This window comes from Ranitomeya imitator, chromosome 2 (assembly GCF_032444005.1).
Source record: "Ranitomeya imitator isolate aRanImi1 chromosome 2, aRanImi1.pri, whole genome shotgun sequence".
In the NCBI taxonomy this organism is placed as follows: domain Eukaryota; kingdom Metazoa; phylum Chordata; class Amphibia; order Anura; family Dendrobatidae; genus Ranitomeya; species Ranitomeya imitator.
The window spans coordinates 183,525,649-183,549,920 of NC_091283.1; the positions used below are offsets into that span (position 1 = coordinate 183,525,649).

The window sequence follows — 24,272 nt, forward strand, 5'->3', positions numbered from 1 at the left end:
TGCCGCTTCCTGAATTCCTTCACTAGTTTAGGTGTTATAGGGGCCTGCAATGAATTCCAAGTATGGAGCTTTGAAGTGCCCTGTTGTGAGTGGCCACAATCGCAGTGACCGCTCCATTCATTCTTCATAGGGCTGCTTGAAATGGCCAAGTACAGAGATTTGCTTTTTTTTCATCAGTCCAATAGAGAATGAATGGAGCATTGAGTCACATGCGCAGCCACCTCTTCATTCCGATAGGGTATGTCAGAGCTGAAATTGTCAGTTTCGGGATTCTACTGTGTGCACGGTCGCTTCTTCAGTGCAGATACTACTTTTGTATAAATGCGTGCGATGAAATTTAAGACCTATCGTAATAATTATTATTATTTATTGTTATAGCACCATTTAGTCCATGGCGCTTTACATGTAAGGAGGGGTATACATAAAAAAAAAGTACAATAATTTTAATCAATACAAGTCACGACTGGTACAGGAGGAGAAAGGACCCTGCCCGCGAAGGCTCAATCTACAAGGAATGTGTGAGGATACAATAGGTGAGGGTAGAGCTAGTCGTGCAGCAGTTTGGTGGATCGGTGGTTACTGCAGGTTCTAGGCTTCTCGAAAGAGGTAGGTCTTCAGGTTCCTTTTGTGTAAATATATTTTTATTAAAGAGAAGATAATTTTACAAGAAAAACAGTAGTTAAAAACTACGACAATGAGCAAAGTACTTTTTCTTACAATATACAATTCGAGAAGAGTAACACAAAAAAACACTCGTTCACAAACCTTGCATAAATCTTATATAAAAGAGAGAAAAGAAAAAAAAGAAAAAAGAAAAATTAGAGGGAGTAAACCCTCTAGAATGACTACGGTAACTTTAACTTATAAGCAATAACTCCTTGCCCCTGCAACAGGCGAGGACTTTCAAAACCGTAAATAAAAGAAAGCATACCTAAAATCAGTTCGCCGATGTCCCCAAGAGCGAGCTTCAGGTTCCTTTTGAAAGTTTTCATGGTAGGCGAGAGTCTGGTATGTTGGGGTAGAGAGTTCCAGAGGAGGGAGGGATGCACGGGACAAAGCTTGTATGCGATTGTGGGAAGAGGAGATAAGAGGAGATTAGGGAAAGAAATCTTGTGAGGATCGGAAGTTTGCGTGCTGGTAGGTACTGGGAGACGAGGTCACAGATGTATGGAGGAGACAGGTTGTGGATGGCATTGTATGTCATGGTTAGGGTTTTGAACTGGAGTCTCTGTGTAATGGGGAGCCAGTGAAGGGATTAACAGAGAGGAGAGGCTGGGAAATAGCGGTGAGGGATAGGTGGATCAGACAGGCAGCAGAGTTTAGGATAGATTGGAGGGGCGCGCAATAGTGTTAGAGGGGAGGCCACAGAGCAAGAGGTTGCAGTAGTCAAGGTAGGAGATGATGAGGGCATGCACTAGAGTTTTTTCAGTTTCTAGGTTGAGGAATGTACGGATCCGGGAGATATTTTTGAGTTGGCCACAGAGCAAGAGGTTGCAGTAGTCAAGGTAGGAGATGATGAGGGCATGCACTAGAGTTTTTCAGTTTCTAGGTTGAAGAATGTACGGATCCGGGAGATATTTTTGAGTTGAAGTGGAAGTGGAAAGGGCTTGAATATGTGGTTTGAAGGAGAGATCAGAGTCAAGGATTACCCCGAGACAGCGAGCTTGTGGGACTGGGGAGAGTGAGCAGCCATTTACTTCAATGGATAGGTTTGTTGGGAGAGTCGTGACATGGGGAAAGATGATGAATTCTGTTTTGTCAATGTAATGTTTTAGAAATCTAGCGGAGAAGAAGGATGAGATAGCAGACAGACATTGAGGGATTCTGGTTAGTAGGGTGCAGAGAGGTAAATCTGTGTGTCATCAGCATAGAGGTGATACTGCAAGCCGTGAGATTCTATGAGCTGTCCCAGTCCAAAGGTGTAAATGGAGAAGAGCAGGGGCCCTATGACTGAACCTTGCAGGACTCCGACAGATAGGGCGCGAGGTGAGGAGGTGGTGTGTGAGAGGGAGACACTGAATGTCCTGTCTGTTGGTTATGATTCGATCCAAGATAGGGCCAGGTCTGTAATGCCAAGAGATGAGAAGGAGGACATAGTAATTTTGCTTGGCTTTGGCAGTCAGCAGGTCATTGGTGACTTTAGTTATGGCAGTTTAAGTGGAGTGATGCGGTCTGAAGCCAGATTGTAAGCGGTCGAAGAGGGAGCAGGAAGAGAAGTGGGAGGACAGTTCAGAATGGACATGTTCCAGTAGTTTTGAGGCAAAGGGAGAAGTAATACGGAGTTAGATACGGAGGATGGGTAAAGAGAGGGCTTTTTTTAGGATGGGTGTGATTGAGGCATGTTTGAAGCATGAGGGGAAAACACCAGTTGTTATTGATAGGTTGAAGAGATGGGTTAGAGTTGGGATGAAGACTGTGGTGAGCTTTGGGATGAAGTGGGATAAGATTGAGTCAAGTACACAGGTGGTGACATGTGATCTTGAAAGTTGGTCTTCTATAATGGTGGAGAAGCTGGTTTTGGTGGAGGAGGGCTGAGTAGTTAGGAAGAGGGGTTGTAGGCCAAAGCTTTCTGTGATGTTATCAATCTTCTGTTTGAAGAATGAGGCAAAGTCTTCAGCTGAATCGAAGGTGTTGATTAGCTGTTTAGGGTTGTGAGACAGGGAGGATATGAGAGAACTAGATGGTGGCCTGATTCTAACGCATCGGGTATTCTAGCATATGTATGTAGTTTATTTATGAAGTTTTCAGAATAATGCAATTTATACACAGGATTCGGCTGGCCAGGTGCGACCAATTAGCGAAGCGTGGCTCAAATTCCACGCCAATTCACGGCCGGACTGCGCCTGTCGCTGATTGGTCACGCCCGGCCGCGAACAATCAGTGAAGCCAGGGCCTGCTCCGGGTTTTTGAGGGCCCCGGGCGAAAGAGTCTCAGTGGGCCCCCCTCTTTAATACATACCACGATTCATGATGTACAGGTACAGCAGAGAAATATAGCACAGCCAAGTAGCATACAGCCCACGTAGTATATAACACAGCCCACTTAGTATATAACACAGCCCACGTAGTATATTGCCCAGTCACGTAGTGTATAGCACAGCCACGTAATATATTGCCCAGCCACATATATACCACAGCCACGTAGTATATAGCACAGAGACGAAGTATATAACACAGCCCACGCAGTATACAACACAGCCCACGCAGTATATAACACGGCCCACATAGTAAATTTCCCAGCCATGAAATATATTGCACAGCCACATAATATATTGCACAGCCACGTAGTATATAGCACAGCCACGTAGTATATAACACAGCCCATGCAGTATATAACACAAGCCACATAGTATAGAGCTCAGCGATGTAGTATATTGCCCAGCCAAGTAATATATACCACAGCCACGTAGTATATAGCACAGAGACGTAGTATATAACACAGCCCACCTAGTATATAGCAATGTAGGCACCATATTCCTGTTAAAAAAAAGAATTAAAATAAAAAATAGTTATATACTCACCTTCCGTCGGCCCCCCGGATCCAGCCCAGGCGTTTACCGATGCTCCTCGTGGCGCTCCGGTCCCAAGAATGCATTGCGGTCTTGCGAGATGATGCAAGGAGCAGCAGGAAAGGCGCCGGACGGTGAGTATATAATGATTTTTTATTTTGTTTATTATTTTGAACATTAGATCTTTTTACTATTGATGCTGAATAGGCAGCATCACTAGTAAAAAGTTGGTCACACAGGGTTAATAGCAGCGTTAACGGACTGCGTTACACCGCAGCATAACACGATGTAAGGCAGCCATTAACCCTGTGTGAGCGCTGATTGGAGGGGGCACTGACAAAGAGTAGGAAGGGGCGAATTCGCGGCCGGACTGTGCCCGTCGCTGATTGGCAGGCCACGACCAATCAGCCACGCGAGATTTCCGTGGCAGACAGACAAACAGAATGACAGAAAAACAGACAGAAGTGCCCCTTAGACGATTATATATATATGTATATAGATAAAAGTAGTTTTGTTTTGTTGCAGCAAGTGTGGCCTTGAAAGTAGTGAGGGACTGTTTGAATGCGATGAAGTGCTTATTGGAGTGGAATCTTTTCCATCTCCGCCCAGCAACCCTGGAAGCCCGCCTCAGTTCTTTGGTCAGGCTGGTGTGCCAGGGTTGTCTGCTGATTTTGCAAGCTGTGTGTGAGAGGGGCGACCGATTCAAGAGCTGCAGCTATTTTGGTGTTATTCAAAGCACCAGCGGCATCCGCATTATGTAAGGAACTTATGTATGTAAGAGGGAGAAGGGATTCAGAGAGTGAGTGTAGATCAAGGTGTTTTATTTCTGCGAGGGTGTACGAGTTTGTGGAGTGGAGATTGTGGACCTGGAGAGGAGAGGGAAGAGAATGTAAGCAGGTTGTGGTCAGAAAGAGGTAGAGGTGAGTTAGAGAGGTTAGATAGGGAGCAGAGGCGGGTGAAGATGAGGTCCAGTGTGTTGTGGCCATCTTTGTGAGTGGCTCCAGAAGACCTTTGAGTGAGGCTGAACGAAGAAGTAAAAGATAGAAGTTTAGTGACAGCTGAGAGGGAAGTGGCAATGGGGATGTTGAAGTCACCCATGATGATAGCGGACATGTTATCGGAGCGGAAATGAAGTAGCCAGGTGGTGAAGTGGGCGAAGAAGGTAGTGGCTTGCCCTGGGGACAGTAAATGACAGCCAGTTGGAAGTTTGTGGGGGAGTAGATACGCACAGAGTGCACCTCAAAGGAAGGCAGGGTAACAGAGGGTGGCAGTGGGATGTGGGTGAAGGAGCAGTTATCTAACAAGAGAAAACCAACTCCTCCGCCATGCTTGCTGCTGGGGCTGGGTAAAGGTGGAATCCACCATATAAAAGTGCAGCTGGAGAGGCTGTGTCAGATGGGATGAGCCAGGTTTTTGTGATAGCGAGGAAGGAAAGTTTCTTAGTAATTAAAAGATCATGGATGTAGGAAAGTTTGTTACAGGCAGAGCTAGCGTTCCATAGAGCTCCTGTTAGTGGGACTGAGGAAGCGTGGGCTGGGTGGATGGGTGTAAGGTTAGAGAGGTTACGGAAATTTGTGATAGAGCATGGATGGGAGGTAGAACTGACTGTGGGGATGTGGTGAGGAGGGCCAAGATTTGGAGAGCTATCACCAGCAGTGAGGAGGAGCAGAGAAGTGATAGCAGGTGGAAGCAGGAGAGGACATGAGGAGGCTGTCTGTGTTTGGAGGCAGAGGATTGTATTTTGAGGAGGAGGTGAGATGGATGGGGAGGATGGAGGGAGAGATAACCAGTTCCTTACTAGGTGTAGGGATTATGGGGGTTAGCAGAAATTGAAGGATTATAAGGGTCAGAGTGAAGACAAGCAGAAACATTGTTTGTGACTGTATCCAGTTACCTTTAGTTTCCTTCTGGTTCAAATCTGGATTACTTCTTCCATAACGCCACACACTTCTATGATACACTTATATGATGCACTGACATGTTAGCAGACTTATGCTTTGCAATATATTTGCTAGAAAGGGCATTCAGGTGTGAAGCAGAGGGGAGTGGTCTGTGTTCATCTTGGTCACATAATTAAGAGTGAGCCAGATGCATATGATCAGGGCAGAGTAAACAAGGCCATAGATAACATTGGGAGTATTGCAGGGGTCAGTTGAAAAGCATACCAAAGTGGTTGCAAGAAGCTGAGGTATGGGAAAGTAATAATAAGAATAGATCATCCCTGAAAATCCACTTAAAGGATCATTTGCAACGTTAATCTTTGGACAGGTGCTAACTTTTAGTTGTTAACTTGTAGAGCCGTGAGGGCCCAGCCTACTGGACCTTCAACTGATCTCGGGCTTTGAACTGATTGCTCAGAGTGGAGCAGTGGCCGTGCTTGCATGCCATCGTTCAATTCATGTTTTATAAGACTGCTTTTTTTCTGCAGCATTATAGGAAATGAATGGCACAGTGATGCACATGCACGGAGCCGTTTTATTCGGACATGGTATTTCATCACCCTTTTCTCTTGATTGATATGGGCTCCAGCAGTCAGGCCTCCACCGATCTGCAATTTATCACCTTTTCTTTGTATAAGTCAAGTTTATTAAAGCATAACATGTAGAAATAGTCATTTATAATAACAAGAATATTAAATATTGCTTATGCACGGTTTGAAATTTAGTAATACGTCAATTACACAAAATTCCACAGATTTGTACTCAATCAAATGTTGTCACAATATCTATTGATTGCTGTTGAGTGCTAATGACAATAAATCAATAACAAGGTTTTTGTAAACACCTTTCAGCAATGTTGTATTAATTATTCAAAAGAAATAGAGAAAATAAAGTCTAGTTAGGAAAAAGAAGTAAACAAAGAGGGGAGAAGAAAGGGGGAAGAGAATAGAGTGGTGGAATGGGGTATGTGGGATAGGAAACACGAGTGTCAAATCTCTACATCGAACTTGCCCATGCCCCCTAACCAGAAGGGGGGAGGGGTGAAATCAGGTGTGATGTATCTGGACTCCAGACTGGACGGACCAGAGGAATACCATCCCCACCATGGGCACTGTAGATTTAATCATGGAGAAAAATAAATAAGGCAGTAAGTAAGTTAGGATCTTGACAGCCAGAGATCTATTTCTGGAGTCTCCCTAAATACGATCCAGGGAGCTCATGTGTTATAAGTTTTATCAGGATCTCCCGTTATCTGGCCTATCATTTGTTCCATTCTGTAAATGTCATTGAGTTCAATCACCTCTTCTTTGGATAGGTGGTTAATTTTAGTGTTGGAAATGTTTAAGTTAAAGGGGTTATCCACTACCTGGACAACCCCTTTTTACATAAAGCACTGTCCATCGTAAAATAATATATACGGTACTCACCTCCTGCACCACCTCCGTTCCTGCATGACGTCCAATAGTGGCCGCTGATTGGCTGTAGGGCTCTGGGAGATTGGGTGCTGGAATTGAAAATATGCTATTTATATCTTATAAGGGGGAGTACCTAATTTTATAAAGGGGTTGTTTGGGTAGAGAACAAACCCTTTAATCAGTTTGGATACAATCCTCCTAATCCTTGACAACTCCTCTAACTATTCATCTACAAAGGTCTATGCCTCAAACTGCAATAATGGTCTCAACATGAAGGGACTGCACGGCTATGTTGTCTGCGTGAAAGGCTTTCTATTGCATTTAATTTCTATCATTGCTTTATTGTATAAAAAAACCCCATCTGGGGTGAAGTGACGGAGGAGAAGGTTACAATTTTTCAGACATTATTTTAAGGAAATTGCAAAATTTTAGTTCTCTTTCTCTGAGAGCTGAGAATAAATTCAGTTTGTGCCCTGACGTATGTGTTATAATAACATGCTGTCATGTATAACCTGAGCGGGGAGGTGTCATCATTCAATCTAACCTGTGATTTTGTTTCCCTTTTAGGGCGATGAAGGACCAATTGGACCCCCAGGAGATCCCGGTCTGGAGGTACAAATTTAGGATATTTCATTATAATTTGACTCCAATTAACGTGTTTGGTATTCGTAGGCATCGGCAGGAAATGAAGCATTTTCCTGCCCAATGTTTTACTAACCTAATAAAACACGGCCGCACCACCTACAAGAGATGACACTGTCCAGGATGAAATCAGAGGGTCGTTATTTATAGAGTAAAAATAGAAGCCCCTTTATGTCCGGAGGATTGCTGTCACGTCGCACTGGAGGGTGCTCTACATGGTTGTCCCTTATGTCCGGCTGAAATCTGGCCCACCTGCTGTCACCAGAAGTGCTGCTGGTTCTCCATCACCCTTACATCTTGGCTCGCTAACAGTTCATCTTTGATTGCTATTTTGAAATACTAATTTGCACTCGGTATAGACCGTCTTTTCATATATTGCCCATTAATGGGTTTTTGCTGCATTTGAGAATTTACTAGGGCAACTTTTTGTCTTATGTTCTATTAGATAAGATTGAGGCAGTATTGGGGGCTTCCCCATAGAGATCCCCTATGATGTCATTTACATGGCCAATCTAAAGATTACTTGCTTACAGTGCATACTTTTTGTAGTCCCTGTAGATTGGTGGTGGTCCGGGACCTGACTCCTTAGACACCCACTAGCAATCACTGAAAACAGTGTGCAGAAAAGCACAAAGGCTCAGTAGAAAGCCTAGGGGTCCATACTTGGTGAGCTGAATGCCTCTGCACACTGTGCACCCCTACTGATCTGCAGGGCGCTGTAGGGGCTCCAGCACATAGAGTATAAATGTTGAAGCGACTACTGCATTCCCCTATAACCGCTAGCATTTATAGGAAACCTTAAAATAGAAATGTCATGTATAGATGAAGTCTAATAGGTCTTCTTATTTCTAGGGATATCCGGGGAGAAAGGGATTCCCAGGTATACCAGGTGCAGAAGGACTAAAGGTGAGAGGATGGCACTTATTACCGTACAGCGCTGAATGTCAGTGATGGCTGTAGTATGGCCCTGTGTCTGAACAGCACATCATATGTACAATGTTCATTTATAAAAGCCAGAATCATTGGGGCCATTTACCAGTTGTCAGAGTCTCCCTCACTTCACACCTTTTGGATCTTAAATGAATACAAAACGAGAGTCTTTACTACTGCTCATGCATCATTGGAGTAAGAGGTAGAAAAAAAAAGTCTGTGTGTTTTGAAACTTATTTTTTGCTGGCCCCTGTTTCTCATGTAAGAAAGAGTTTCTTTTCTTTGGCGCATATTGTTAGTCTGGGAGGTTTGCAACTCTTTCAGACCTGGCGCAAGTTCTTGGCAGTAGTCGAAAGTGAAGAGAAATTGCCACAAACTTGACTCAGATTTTTACACATCCTACTTCCATATGTGCGACAAGTAAATCCCAACGATCACTTCCAACTCACACCAACAAATTATACAAGTCTGATACAACTCAGCAGCAGCCAAGGGCGGATTAGGCTTCGGCATCACATAGGCCCATCTATGTCTCTCCATGAATCAAGGCCTTATGCGGATTTGCTATTTTTTAATCTGTACCTTATATTATGCTCATTTTTTATATTTTTTTCCTTTTCTTTTTTTGAACTACTGTATGAACTTCTAAATTGCACTTAGGTGATTGTATTCATGAAATAGCCACTATTGCTAAAATGCCTTTTTTATCAGTATTTATAGCGTCTCATTTCTGTATAGTCACGATATTCGAGCAACGTGCCTACCTGCTTCCAGAAAGAGAGCCACTTTTGATCTTAATAATAATAATAATAATCTTTATTTATATAGTGCCAACACATTCCAATCTTAGATTGTATCTGGTATTACAACTCCGTACCATTTGTTTTATTGGGGCTGAGCAGTAGCTGTCAAAACTAGATATATAAGTATAATACAGTCACTGACGAAGATGCGGCTTGGCCCGGAAAACGCCTTTAAAATCTAATAAAAATAGTTATGACTTTTCAGTAATTTGTATTTGGCATTTTTTAGGATTTTGGACTTTTGTTTTCAAAACGCAGCATGGTGTTGTTATTTTTCTAACATTTTTCCCCATAAGACTGTACATATGCAGAATTGTAACATAGTGAAATATTTTGGAAAAAAAAAAAAGATGAAAATGGGTGACATTTCTTTTTTCAACACTTGTTAAAAAAAAATAATGAAAAGCTGTAGTATGGCATTCACACTCCGATTAATGTTTCTTTCCAGATTAGACGAAGTACATTTTAATGTGTAATTAAAATTTGTACAAATGTTACAACTTTCTAATGATTTTTTTACTCATTTTTCGCCATATCACAATTCTGCCTTCAGTCAGTGAATGAAATCACTGATTATGAATGAAGCCTCAATAAAATGTACAAAGTGATATAATTCCAAATTGTAGTCATGACATGTTATACACAGCAAGGCAATAGGGTTACATAATGTGTAACAAAATCTGTCTGCGTATACAGTCCAGGAGGGAAAGGAAATTCATGTGGTCACCACAGATGGAAGCAGCCAAACATTCAATAATGCACAAGGTGAAAGGTTGATTAACAGAATAATATATAATCTGCAAATTTCCAATCAGCACAGGAAATGAAAAATGGCTAAACAAGTTACTAACATTGGATGAAATCCCATCCTGATCATATCCAGTTTAAAAAGGCTGAGAAAAGAGACCGTGCACCAATTTTGAGACGTGCACCAATTTTTTTAGTCTCTATATATAAACAGCATTTCATCGCCACAGCTATTCTGTCAGTCCCATAGACTTGCTATAAAAACTGTTGGAGGAAAATAGTGCAATAGGGTTTTATCCGAGATTAAGCAGTCAATGCAAGGTAAAAGCACTCACCAGACGTAGCTTAAGACAAGCATTGGAGAGATTCGCTGCCGCAGATCCACGGATCCACGAGGGACCGGCCGTTGAAAATGCAATGTAGGAGAACGTGGTCAAATTCTGCACTGCTGAATCATGTAGTCCAAAGGTGTTATTAAAAGTGGTCTTTATTCATCGCGTTTCTGAGTTTCAAAGAACTCCTTCATCAGGAAATACCACATAAGAATGTTAATCTTATGTAGTATTTCCTGATGAGGTTCTTTGAAACTCGAAAATACGTTGAATAAAGACCACTTTTAATAATAACTTTGGACACATGATTGAGCAGCGCAGAATTTGACCGCATTCTCCTACATTGTAGTCCCATAGACTTTGAATAGAGAAACGTCACTCATTCAAAACTCTCCATTCTGCCCTTAGGAGGAACAAGGAGTTCAATACCCATCTTTTAGAGATTTTTTAAGTCAGCTGTAATTTATCATTTGTTCTATGGATACATGATTAATGTCCTTTGTGTGGCACCCCGTTATATAAAATCCCTCTCAAGTACATTGACTCTTACGCTACTTTCAATTCACTTCTATTGAGAAAAACTGGAGCAGACTAGATGACATGTGACCACAAATATGCAAATTCTTCAACCCCTTCAATAGGTATAAAGGGTGACAAGAAAGACTGCTAAACAGTCATATTGTAACAAGTCTCAGCAGGATGTATTGTTTGTATATGACATAGACCTCCATCAAATGCTTGTCACCCAGCCATCCAGTACTATACTCTGCATTGATGAGGGACAAAAACACTGAAACAGTTGACCACTAATAAGTGATTTTCATTTAAAGGAGACTCTGGTTTCGCTAAATCTCTTATGTCAAGTAACAAGGTTTGGTAAAGTGCATCTTTTCCCAGATTTCACAATTCAAACTGATTACATTATTAAAACAAATCTCTTAGAAGTTACTGATGAGACTTACTTAGAATTTTACAGCCATTCTGACTTACATGGATTTTCAGATATTAAGATGAACATTTTCTGAGACCTTCCATAGAGTGAGAGATCTCCTAAGTTCGATGTATTTAGTCTTATCCCACCCCGCCCAGTCTTACTAACATCTGCAGCTTGTACTGAGCAGTGTGAGATCTCAGTGGGGAGGACCCTGAGAAGCTGTTAATCGGGCTAGATGGGCGGAAATTGAGTTAAACTTTTCATAAAGGATTTTGCAGCAATTTTGAATGATTTTCCTATGAAATCTATGTTTAAATCTAGAAAGGAAAAAATGAAGGCAGCACAAGGCTTGAGAAAGACTCAGTGTGAGCCAAAACGTTGCCACAGCATGTGGGTTTGAAATAAACCACATTTTTTCAACTGAATATTGGAGTGCTGCCTTCATTTTTCCCTATCTGGATTGGGGCAAGTGAAGCGCCCCCAGACACAGAGCCACGAGTTCTCGGTACCGGGCCTCTCTGGTTCAGTTCTGAGGCTGTCACGGTGGCTAGACCCGGTCCGTGACCCTGCTAAGGGGCGTCCAATAAAGGTGGTGCAGTCTGTCAGGGGTTCGTGACGCCATCTGTGGTGTTCTGTCAGGGTGACCGACGCCGCTGTGGGGTCTGCTGGGGTGATGGAATGGCAGCTGGATGGTATACCTTCCCACAGGTGAAGTATGTCCCCAGGGCTTCCCAGTAAGGTGGATGGTAATGGTGTAGAGTGCAGTCAATAACGAGGACACAGGGTTGCAGTCTCTTTACCTCTTTACTGAAGACTTCAGGATCCTCAATCCAGAGCACGCTTAACAGGGCTATCTGAGACTGGCCGGTCCGATGGGCACATCCAGAGTTTCCTTCACAGATGGAAATCGTTGCCTACCACTAGCGCCTGTGTGTTGTAGTCCTACCCTGCTGAGCATTCGGAATAGTCCTCACAACTGCTGTTCTCGTTTGTTCGTTCTCTACAGCTCTCTCTCTCTTTGGTTCCAGATGTTACTAGTTTCTCGTCCCCCAGGTATGTTATGGCTAGGACGCACCCGTATGACGGGAAGGCTCGGAGCTCTTCCGGGACCCTAGAGACGCCCCTCTCCACGCGTTGCCCCCTATGTCTTCGTAGGTGTAGTAAGGTAGACAGCCAACCTATGATTAACTGTCCTGCGGAGTTCGAAGTAAGGCCTAGAGTCAGTTACTCCCGCGGTGTTCCGGCCACCGGCTACGCGCCTCAGTAGGATGTTGCCTCGGTCTCACGGCACGACTCCTACTGGTACTCCTTTGTGCTTGATCTCGTTTACACTGTTCTACAATATCCTTCCCTTCGTGTCTCTCTCTTGGATACCGCCGCGGGGTGTGCAGGCGCGGTTCCGTTACGTTCTGCTCTGTTCGCTAGGCACCTGCCAGGTTCCCACGCCTGACAGGGACCCCCCTGTGTCTTCTCCCTGCAACACCCCCTGCCACGGGATGTTGCCTGAATCCAACCCAGTCAGCTTCTGACTAACTTCCTCCCCAACCCCTAGTTTTACCAGTGTGAGGAGTGGCCCAATAAATAAAGCCTTTTTCTCCCCCTAGTGGCCGGAGTATGAAGTGTAATGTGTTCTGGTGATACCTGGTCAGGAGAACTTCTTTAGTGCCATCAGACGTACCATCACTACCCTTAGTGGCAGAGCGTCATACTGCAACGACCAGGTCTCTGGGGCGCTGCACAAGTATTGGAGGTTTTGCTGGGGAGGCATGCACCCACAGTTAGTTTGGCGGAACGCACCGAGTGTGTGTGTGTGTGTGTATGTATATATATATATATTTATATAGTAGGTGCGTTCGCAACCCGGGTTCCACCGTGCAGGAGAGAACCTGCTGCTAGTAAAAGACAGTACTATATGGTGGTATAAGCGAACTCTGTTACTTCACAGATTCGCTTGAGAAAGAGAACGCTGTGCCCTGTTAACCTCACAGAGGAACATCTACCTAATAGAGCTGACAGTGGTCATGCAGTCAGCATAGCACACACAAAACTCACCGGAGGTGCCGGTATTCTAGGGGCTTATTTCAGCCAAATCCTGAATCCACATCCACATACACAAACTCCTCTCTGGAGGTGCTGGTATTCTAGGAGCTTATATCAGCCAAACCCTGACCACATGCAAGCATGACCACACTGGCGCTGAGCTCATATCTTACTAGTACTAATACAAGCGCATGGCCGTGCGGCCATGTGAACCTTTTAAAGCTGCAGCAACTTCAGTACCTTCCTAGAGGACCAATGGGAGCTGCTGCAGTACCTGAGCATGTGACCCCTGACCTCCAATGAGAGGTCTTACCCTGGACATGCTCAGAAGGGGAAAAGCAGGACTTAGTCCCAGAGACGTCTGCTCGCCGCTGACCAGTACTGGCTACAATGGCTGAGCCTTGAAAGGCGACAGTAATCATCCGCACCATATCAGGCTGAGCCAGACGCTGAGACCGACGTGTCTGCTGAGCAGGCTCCACTGCAGCTGGAGAAGAATGGGAGACCGCAGCGGAGATGGTTCGAGATTCCCCCTGTGCAGAGGTGGGAACTCGACCCTTAAAACCCACTTATTGGTAGTGTGCTGTTCCATTTTTTGTATATGTTTAAATCTAGAGATATACGGTAGTTGGTAATGTATGTATTTTGTGTTGTCAAATCTGGTGAATGCTCTACTTTAAAGGGTCTGTCATTGAATTGTAAGGTAGTTAGTTCCAAAAGGCAGAACTAGAACAACCGCTTTCTTCAGTTGAAGAAATGCGAATTTGCTTACTTTTCACCCAAGGAGCATTGCCTGATCCATCTGTTTCTCTACTCTAGCTTTCAGTCTCCAAAAGGAGAACCCTTTACTGCCTTGAACAGGTCATGTTCCACATAGTCATAAGTGTCTGTGTACATCTTCAGTTCTGCTATCATATGTAGGGACTATCCTCTCCCATCTTGGTTGCATGCCAGAAATCCAGGGCCTAGTATGAGTTTGTAGTTTGAGAATTTCCTTTTGCCAGCTTCCTTATGCCTTTTGCTTAATCTTTATGTGCTGAGAGATGTGAGTTCTTTATTTTCTGAGTGACTATGTCTTTTCCTATTTCTCCAGGGTGAGCCAGGAAACACAGGAAGAGCTGGGAAGATCGGTGAACAGGTGCTGTAAATAGTTTCTCTGCCCGGGAAATATTTTTCAATACCCCCATAACAGTCACTGTCTCTATTACTGATGGGAGGCCACTAACTATGATTTCCTGATGGAGACTGGAGGTGTACTTAGTATAGACATCTTCCATATCGCTAGCCAGCAGATCTGCAATTCACAAGGCCTTTCTCATGATGTTATATAACCTGGAACTGTTAATTCTTGCTTCCAAATCCAATCCAATATTTACACATCGCTGTAAGAACTCCGCAAGAACAGAAATCTTTACCTGAGCTGCCAATAACAATATTACATTCTTTGCTTTCAGAATATCCTAATCCTAAGTCAACTGTCTGGAAAAATACTATTATAGGGGCATATTTTCTCCCTCATCCTTGTTATATCCCATACATTAAAGGGCTAATTAATACCCTTCATTTCTGCTAAATGGACATTCACAAAGGTTGATTTTTTTAACATTTTTGTTTCATTCCTATAAAAAGCTTTGCGATTAGCACTAGAAATTTATAAGAGTTAGTCTGTAAGTAAATGGCACTACAGTCTCTCTGCTTGGATCCATTTGGTTTTGATGTGGTCTTGATAATCTACATAAAACATGAGAAGCATGAATGACATCAATCCAATACCACCCCAATACTTTTCCCATAGTCTCTATTAAACATGTGCCCCTCCATTGCGCCATTTGTCCGCCTGGCTTAGACCCCACTGACCGCTCACTGGAGCTTTGCTCTGAGATAATGGCAACTCCTCACATTATAGGCATCTTTTCACTACCTCATAGCCCGGCTCTACCTCTACATCAATCCAGACCTATTCCTGTTGGCCTCTTGTTGGGCACTGTACTTGGACTCGCGCTCTCTAACAACTGACTGCCTCATCTTGGCACCAGTTTTTGCCTAATAAAGTCCTAACAATGCAATACTTGGCTAAAGTAATGTAACAGACCCTGAGCATTTGTCAGCCAGGTAAATCAGCATGCCCCAAGTCCGACAACTCCATTACACTTCCAATACAATGACAATAATAACACATATTTTTGTCTGTGCAAACATTTTGTATGGAAATAAATATAGTAAACTTCTTACTGAGGGATCGGTAACTTCTTGTCCTTACTGATGTGCACCTACACAGTGTTTACTCAGGTGATTTACATTATCCAAAGCTTTATCCTATCAAATAGTCTGAAGTAGGAAAAGCCACTCTACAAGAACTAAACTGTTGGGTATTGTCTGACTACAAGCTTGTTGTCTGTTTCCAACGGCAACCAAAGGAATTGTGAGTGCATCAGACTATAACTTGGGATAAATCTGAAATTTCAAGGCACTGGAGACAAAATAATAAACAAAATAATAGACAAAACCTAAGCACCATTTCGAGGTTGTGTTGAAGGGACAACGTTGCTAATTTCAGCATTTTAATATATTTTCTACACAGGGTCTTCCAGGATTTATTGGTCCAGTGGGAGAGACAGGGATTGCAGGAGAAAAGGTAAGGGTAATGATTTAACCCCTTTACCCCCAAGGGTGGTTTGCACGTTAATGACCAGGCCAATTTTTACAATTCTGACCACTGTCCCTTTATGAGGTTATAACTCCGAAACGCTTCAACGGATCTTAGCGATTCTGAGATTGTTTTCTTGTAACATATTGTACTTCATGATAGTGCTAAAATTTCTTCGATATAACTTGCGTTTATTTGTGAAAAAAACGGAAATTTGGCGAAAATTTTGAAAATTTCACAATTTTCCAACTTTGAATTTTTATTCTGTTAAACCAGAGAGTTATGTGACACAATATAGTTAATAAATAACATTTCCCACATGTCTACTTTACATCAGCACAATTTTTGAAACAAACTTTTTTTTTTCAAGGAAGTTATAAGGGTTAAAATTTGACCAGCAATTTCTCATTTTTACAACCAAATTTACAAAACCATTTTTTTTAGGGACCACCTCACATTTGAAGTCATTTTGAAGGGTCTATATGGCAGAAAATACCCAAAAGCGACACCATTCTAAAAACTGCACCCCTCAAGGTGCTCAAAACCACATTCAAGAAGTTTATTAACCCTTCAGGTGATTCACAGCAGCAGAAGCAACATGGAAGGAAAAAATTAACATTTTACTTTTTAGTCACAAAAATGATCTTTCAGCAATAATCTTTTTAATTTCCCAAGGGTAAAAAGAGAAAATGGACCTCAAAAGTTGTTGTCCAATTTATCCTGAGTACGCTGATACCCCACATGTGAGGGGGAACCACTTTTTGGGCGCATGGCAGGGCTCAGAAGGAAAGGAGCGCCGTTTGACTTTTTCAAGCTAAATTTGGCTGGAATTGAGATCGGACGCCATGTCGCGTTTGGCGACCCCCTGATGTGCCTAAACAGTGGAAACCCCCCACAAGTGACCCTATTTTGGAAACTAGACCCCCTAAGGAACTTATCTAGATGTGTCATGAGCACTTTTATCCCCCAAGTTATTCACGAAAGTTTATAACGCCCGGGCGTGAAAAAAAAAATTCCTATTTTTTCCACAAACATGATCGTTTAGTCCCCAATTTTTTATTTTCTCAAGGGTAAAAGGAGAAATTGGACCCCAAAAGTTGTTGTCCAATTTGTCCTGAGTACGCTGATACCCCATATGTGGGGGGGGACCACTGTGTGGGCGCATGGCAGGGCTCAGAAGGAAAGGAGCGCCGTTTGACTTTTTCAAGCTAAATTTGGCTGGAATTGAGATCGGACACCATGTCGCGTTTGGCGACCCCCTGATGTGCCTAAACAGTGGAAACCCCCCACAAATGACCCCATTTTGGAAACTAGACCCCCTAAGGAACTTATCTAGATGTGTCATGAGCACTTTTATCCCCCAAGTGCTTCACGAAAGTTTATAACGCCCGGGCGTGAAAAAAAAAATTCCTATTTTTTCCACAAACATGATCGTTTAGTCCCCAATTTTTTATTTTCTCAAGGGTAAAAGGAGAAATTGGACCCCAAAAGTTGTTGTCCAATTTGTCCTGAGTACGCTGATACCCCATATGTGGGGGGGGACCACTGTGTGGGCGCATGGCAGGGCTCAGAAGGAAAGGAGCGCCGTTTGACTTTTTCAAGCTAAATTTGGCTGGAATTGAGATCGGACGCCATGTCGCGTTTGGCGACCCCCTGATGTGCCTAAACAGTGGAAACCCCCCACAAATGACCCCATTTTGGAAACTAGACCCCCTAAGGAACTTATCTAGATGTGTCATGAGCACTTTTATCCCCCAAGTGCTTCACGAAAGTTTATAACGCCCGGGCGTGAAAAAAAAAAATCCTATTTTTTCCACAAACATGATCGTTTAGTCCCCAATTTTTTATTTTCTCAAGGGTAAAAGGAGAAATTGGACCCCAAAAGTTGTTGTCCAATTTGTCCTGAGTACGCTGATACCCCATATGTGGGGGGGGACCACTGTTTGGGCGCATGGCAGGGCTCAGAAGGAAAGGAGCGCCGTTTGACTTTTTCAAGCTAAATTTGGCTGGAATTGAGATCGGACGCCATGTCGCGTTTGGCGACCCCCTGATGTGCCTAAACAGTGGAAACCCCCCACAAATGACCCCATTTTGGAAACTAGACCCCCTAAGGAACTTATCTAGATGTGTCATGAGCACTTTTATCCCCCAAGTGCTTCACGAAAGTTTATAACGCCCGGGCGTGAAAAAAAAAATTCCTATTTTTTCCACAAACATGATCGTTTAGTCCCCAATTTTTTATTTTCTCAAGGGTAAAAGGAGAAATTGGACCCCAAAAGTTGTTGTCCAATTTGTCCTGAGTACGCTGATACCCCATATGTGGGGGGGACCACTGTTTGGGCGCATGGCAGGGCTCAGAAGGAAAGGAGCGCCGTTTGACTTTTTCAAGCTAACTTTGGCTGGAATTGAGATCGGACGCCATGTCGCGTTTGGCGACCCCCTGATGTGCCTAAACAGTGGAAACCCCCCACAAGTGACCCCATTTTGGAAACTAGACCCCCTAAGGAACTTATCTAGATGTGTCATGAGCACTTTTATCCCCCAAGTGCTTCACGAAAGTTTATAACGCCCTGGCGTGAAAAAAAAAATTCCTATTTTTTTCCACAAACATGATCGTTTAGTCCCCAATTTTTTATTTTCTCAAGGGTAAAAGGAGAAATTGGACCCCAAAAGTTGTTGTCCAATTTGTCCTGAGTACGCTGATACCCCATATGTGGGGGGGGACCACTGTTTGGGCGCATGGCAGGGCTCAGAAGGAAAGGAGCGCCGTTTGACTTTTTCAAGCTAACTTTGGCTGGAATTGAGATCGGACGCCATGTCGCGTTTGGCGACCCCCTGATGTGCCTAAACAGTGGAAACCCCCCACAAGTGACCCCATTTTGGAAACTAGACCCCCTAAGGAACTTATCTAGATGTGTCATGAGCACTTTTATCCCCCAAGTGCTTCACGAAAGTTTATAACGCCCTGGCGTGAAAAAAAAAATTCCTATTTTTTTCCACAAACATGATCGTTTAGTCCCCAATTTTTTATTTTCTCAAGGGTAAAAGGAGAAATTGGACCCCAAAAGTTGTTGTCCAATTTGTCCTGAGTACGCTGATACCCCATATTTGGGGGGAACCACTGTTTGGGCGCATGGCAGGGCTCAGAAGGAAAGGAGCGCCGTTTGACTTTTTCAAGCTAACTTTGGCTGGAATTGAGATCGGACGCCATGTCGCGTTTGGAGAGCCCATGATGTGCCTAAACAGTGGAAACCCCCCACAAGTGACCCCATTTTGGAAACTAGACCCTCTAAGGAACTTATCTAGTTGTGTGGTGAGAATTTTGAACCCCCACGTGCTTCACTAAAGTATATAATGCCCAGGCGTGAAAATAAAAAATCCTATTTTTTCCTACAAAAATGATATTTTAGTCCCCAATTTTTAATTTTCCCAAGGGTACCAGGAGAAATTGGACCCCAAAAGTTGTTGTCCAATTTGTCCTGAGTACGCTGATACCCCATATGTGGGGAGGAACTACTGTTTGGGCACACGTTGGGGCTCGAAAGGGAAGTAGTGACGTTTTGGAATGCAGACTTTGATGGAATGTTCTGCTGGCATCATGTTCCATTTGCAGAGCCCCTGATGTGACTAAACAGTAGAAACCCCCCACAAGTGACCCCATTTTGGAAACTGTACCCCCTAAGGAACTTATCTAGTTGTGTGGTGAGAATTTTGAACCCCCACGTGCTTCACTAAACTTTATAATGCCCAGGTGTGAAAATAAAAAATCCTATTTTTTCCCACAAAAATGATATTTTAGTCCCCAATTTTTAATTTTCCCAAGGGTACCAGGAGAAATTGGACCCCAAAAGTTGTTGTCCAATTTGTCCTGAGTACGCTGATACCCCATATGTGGGGAGGAACTACTGTTTGGGCACACGTTGGGGCTCGAAAGGGAAGTAGTGACGTTTTGGAATGCAGACTTTGATGGAATGTTCTGCTGGCATCATGTTCCATTTGCAGAGCCCCTGATGTGACTAAACAGTAGAAACCCCCCACAAGTGACCCCATTTTGGAAACTGTACCCCCTAAGGAACTTATCTAGTTGTGTGGTGAGAAATTTGAACCCCCACGTGCTTCACTAAAGTTTATAATGCCCAGGCGTGAAAATAAAAAATCCTATTTTTTCCCACAAAAATGATATTTTAGTCCCCAATTTTTAATTTTCCCAAAGGTAACAGGAGAAATTGGACATCAAAAGTTGTTGTCCAAATTGTCCTGATTACGCTGGTACGCCATATGTGGGAAAAAACTGTTTAGGCACACGTTGGGGCTCGAAAGGGAAGTTGTGACGTTTTGGAATGCAGAAATTGTCTGCGGTCGTCATGTTCCGTTTGCAGAGCCCCTGATGTGCCTAAACAGTAAAAAAAACCCACAAGTGACATCATTTTGGAACCTAGACCCCCCCCAAGGAACTTATCTAGATGTGCCCCCTTTTTGGAACTAATGTACGCTTTCTTGTAAAGTAAATTAGTAGTGCATGGAGGTGTGGTACAATCTGAAGCAATCCTTCATACACAGGCCAGGTTTTTCGGGGCAGGTGTCGCATTGATAAATGGTGTCCTTGCGTATTCCCCTTTTGTAACACACTCGGCACCTTTTTTGCGGCTTACCTTTTCTGCCGGTTGGCGGGACCACCCCCGGAAAATGCTGGCCTGGTACGATACGAGCACCTTCAGTTCCGGAAGTACTGGGGCCCTCTCCTTCCGGAGTACCAAATATCAGGGCCTTAACCACTACCTCCTGGAACTGAAGGTACGACGTATCGGTGTGGCGTGCACATCGTAACAGCAGGAAAGCGTTGAGCATTGCCATTTGTACGATGTGGACGGCCAACTTTTTGTACCACACCTTGGCCTTTCTCAAAGCACTGTATGGTTGGAGGAGTTGATCAGAGAGATCAACCCCCCCCATGCTTTTGTTGTAGCCCAGTACACAGTCCGGTTTGCAGACCTGTGTAGAGGTACCCCGTACAGTGCTGAGGGCTCTGCCATCACCATGTATGGTGGTCAAGAGAAGGACATCCCTCTTGTCCTTGTACTTGACCACCAGCAGGTGGTCGCTACATTGGGCCTTGCTCTCACCTTTTCTGAGCATCTGCCGAAGTAGCGTCTTTGGGAGGCCTCTCTGATTTTTGCGCACAGTACCGCAGGCTGCGGTACCTCGCGCAGAGAGGGATTTGTAGAGTGGGATGCTGGTATAAAAGTTATCAGTATAGAGGTGATAACCTTTATCCAGCAGTGGGTGCACCAAATCCCACACGATCTTCCCACTCACTCCCAGGACAGGAGGACACTCAGGGGGTTCAATCCTGCTGTCCTTCCCTTCATACACTCTAAACCTGTGGATGTACCCTGAGGCACTCTCACACAGCTTGTAGAGTTTGATTCCGTACCTGGCCCTTTTGTTGGGCAGGTATTGACGGAATCCGAGCCGCCCCTTAAAATGGACCAAGGACTCATCCACGCAGATGTCCCTTTTGGGCACGTACACTTCAGAAAACTTTTTGTTGAAGTGTTCGATGACCGGCCGAACTTTGAACAGACGGTCAAAGTTGGGGTCATCTCGTGCGGGACACTGTGCATTATCGGAATAATGCAGGAATTTATGGATGGCCTCAAAACGTCTCCGAACCATGGCCATTCGGAATACTGGAGTGTTATATAAAACATCTACACTCCAATATTGCCGCATTTCTGGCTTCTTCACGATCCCCATGTGGAGGACCAGGCCCCAAAACTGCATCATTTCAACTGCGTCTACAGGAGACCAGTTGGAAAATGATGTACCGGGGTTTTGCTCCAAAAATTGACGAGCATACAAATTAGTTTGCTCCACCATGAGGTTAATAAAATCCTCAGAGAAAAAGACTTTGAAAAAGTCTGTTTCTGTGAGGCCCGTGGTGTCAAACTTGATTCCTGATTCTGCCACAAAATCAGGAATCAGTGGCTCGTAATTTTCGGGGGGCGAGGTCCATGTGGGTTCCGCAGTGGGGAGCGCTGGTTCAGGAGTGGTGGGGGCTGCCTCATCTTCTGTCCTGGGGCGTCTGCGTGGTGGTTCCGCAGGACCCGAGGAGGAAGAGGAGGAGGAGGAGGAAGAGGAGGAGGAGGAGGAAGAGGATGAAGAATCAGAAAAGTGAAGAAAAGTGGGATCCTCTCCCTCGCTATCAGTGTCGGAGGCAAGGAAAGCATATGCCTCCTCCAATGAATAGCGCTGTTGGGACGAACGGGACGAGCGGGACATTTTTGTGTGAATATGGTGATTGGGTGCACTTTATTGATAACTGTATGTGTATGTGTGGGGGGATAGTGATTTGTGCAAACTTATCTGAAAAGAAAATGCTAAAAGGAGAAGAAAAACCTGTAAAAAAAAAAAAAAAGGCAGGCACAAACTCTGATAAGAGAACTGCGTCACTTATCAAAGTTTGGCGGCTGCGGGATGTGTGTACGGAGGTTGCGCAAAAAGGCTGAAGGGAAAAAAGCGAGCGCGAGAGTTGATCGGTGAACTGCGTCACCAATCAACGCTCGGCGGCTGTTAAATGGGCGCACGGAAGGAGGTGCAAAGGGGGGTAAAAAGAGGGGGAAGGGAGATGGGGGTGGAAGTGGGGATTGGGCAGGGATCAGTGATCAAAACGTACGGTTGTAGTCAGGTGGCGCAAAAGGGGGGTGAAAAAAAAAAAAAGGGAAAACGGCAGGCACAAACTCTGATAAGTGAACTGTGTCACTTATCAAACTTCGGCGGCTGCGGAATGTGTGTACGGAGTTGGCGCAACGGGGGTGAGGGAAAAAAGCGAGCGCGAGCGTTGATCGGTGAACTACGTCACCAATCAACGTTCGGCGGCTGTTAAATGGGCGCACGGAAGGAGGTGCAAAGGGGGGTAAAAAGAGGGGGAAGGGAGATGGGGGTGGAAGTGGGGATTGGGCAGGGATCAGTGATCAAAACGTACGGTTGTAGTCAGGTGGCGCAAAAGGGGGGTGAAAAAAAAAAAAGGAAAACGGCAGGCACAAACTCTGATAAGTGAACTGCGTCACTTATCAAACTTTGGCGGCTGCGGAATGTGTGTACGGAGTTGGCGCAACGGGGGTGAGGGAAAAAAAGCGAGCGCGAGCGTTGATCGGTGAACTGCGTCACCAATCAACGTTCGGCGGCTGTTAAATGGGCGCACGGAAGGAGGTGCAAAGGGGGGTAAAAAGAGGGGGAAGGGAGATGGGGGTGGAAGTGGGGATTGGGCAGGGATCAGTGATCAAAACGTACGGTTGTAGTCAGGTGGCGCAAAAGGGGGGTGAAAAAAAAAAAAGGGAAAACGGCAGGCACAAACTCTGATAAGTGAACTGCGTCACTTATCAAACTTCGGCGGCTGCGGAATGTGTGTACGGAGTTGGCGCAACGGGGGTGAGGGAAAAAAGCGAGCGCGAGCGTTGATCGGTGAACTACGTCACCAATCAACGTTCGGCGGCTGTTAAATGGGCGCACGGAAGGAGGTGCAAAGGGGGGTAAAAAGAGGGGGAAGGGAGATGGGGGTGGAAGTGGGGATTGGGCAGGGATCAGTGATCAAAACGTACGGTTGTAGTCAGGTGGCGCAAAAGGGGGGTGAAAAAAAAAAAAGGAAAACGGCAGGCACAAACTCTGATAAGTGAACTGCGTCACTTATCAAACTTTGGCGGCTGCGGAATGTGTGTACGGAGTTGGCGCAACGGGGGCGAGGGAAAAAAAGCGAGCGCGAGCGTTGATCGGTGAACTGCGTCACCAATCAACGCTCGGCGGCTACTAAATGTGCGCACGGAGGCGGCACAAATGGGGGTGGAGGGGGTAAAAAGAGGGGGAAGGGGGGATTGGGGTGGATGAACGGGGATTGGGGTGGATGAACGGGGATTGGGGTGGATGAACGGGGATTGGGCAGGGATCAGGGATAAAACTTACGTTTAGTTGTCTTCTTTCTTTAGCAGGGATTGTGGTGCTACAGGCTGCTGTGGCACCACAATACCCAGCACGGCAGGGAGATCCAGGCACAAAATCCAGCAGGGAGATCCAGCAGTATGACCGCTCTGTAGGAATCCTCAGCTAGAATGAGGACCCTGCAGAGCGGTCATACACAGGTCAGGCAGGTGACACAGACAGGTCACAGAGCGGTCATGCTGCTGCTGTGACCTGTCATTGGTGGGATCGACCATAACATCGATCCCACCAATCAGAGCTTTCCTGGTGACCTGGCTGTGACCTGCCTAGGATCGGATCTGTTCGCGCCATCCTAGGCAGGTCACAGCCAGGTCACCTGCAGGGCACAGAGCGGTCACA

General features: G+C 44.7%; 1 protein-coding gene across 1 annotated transcript in view; it reads left to right on the plus strand.

The window, feature by feature from the left end:
* The window catches only part of COL27A1 (collagen type XXVII alpha 1 chain), a 407,011-nt gene that overhangs the window by 204,146 nt on the left and 178,593 nt on the right, over positions 1–24,272 (plus strand). The window contains exons 22-25 of the mRNA XM_069748227.1: positions 7,431–7,475; positions 8,358–8,411; positions 14,385–14,429; positions 15,873–15,926. Coding sequence (XP_069604328.1) covers positions 7,431–7,475; positions 8,358–8,411; positions 14,385–14,429; positions 15,873–15,926 — 198 coding nt within the window. The remainder of the gene's footprint in view (positions 1–7,430; positions 7,476–8,357; positions 8,412–14,384; positions 14,430–15,872; positions 15,927–24,272) is intronic.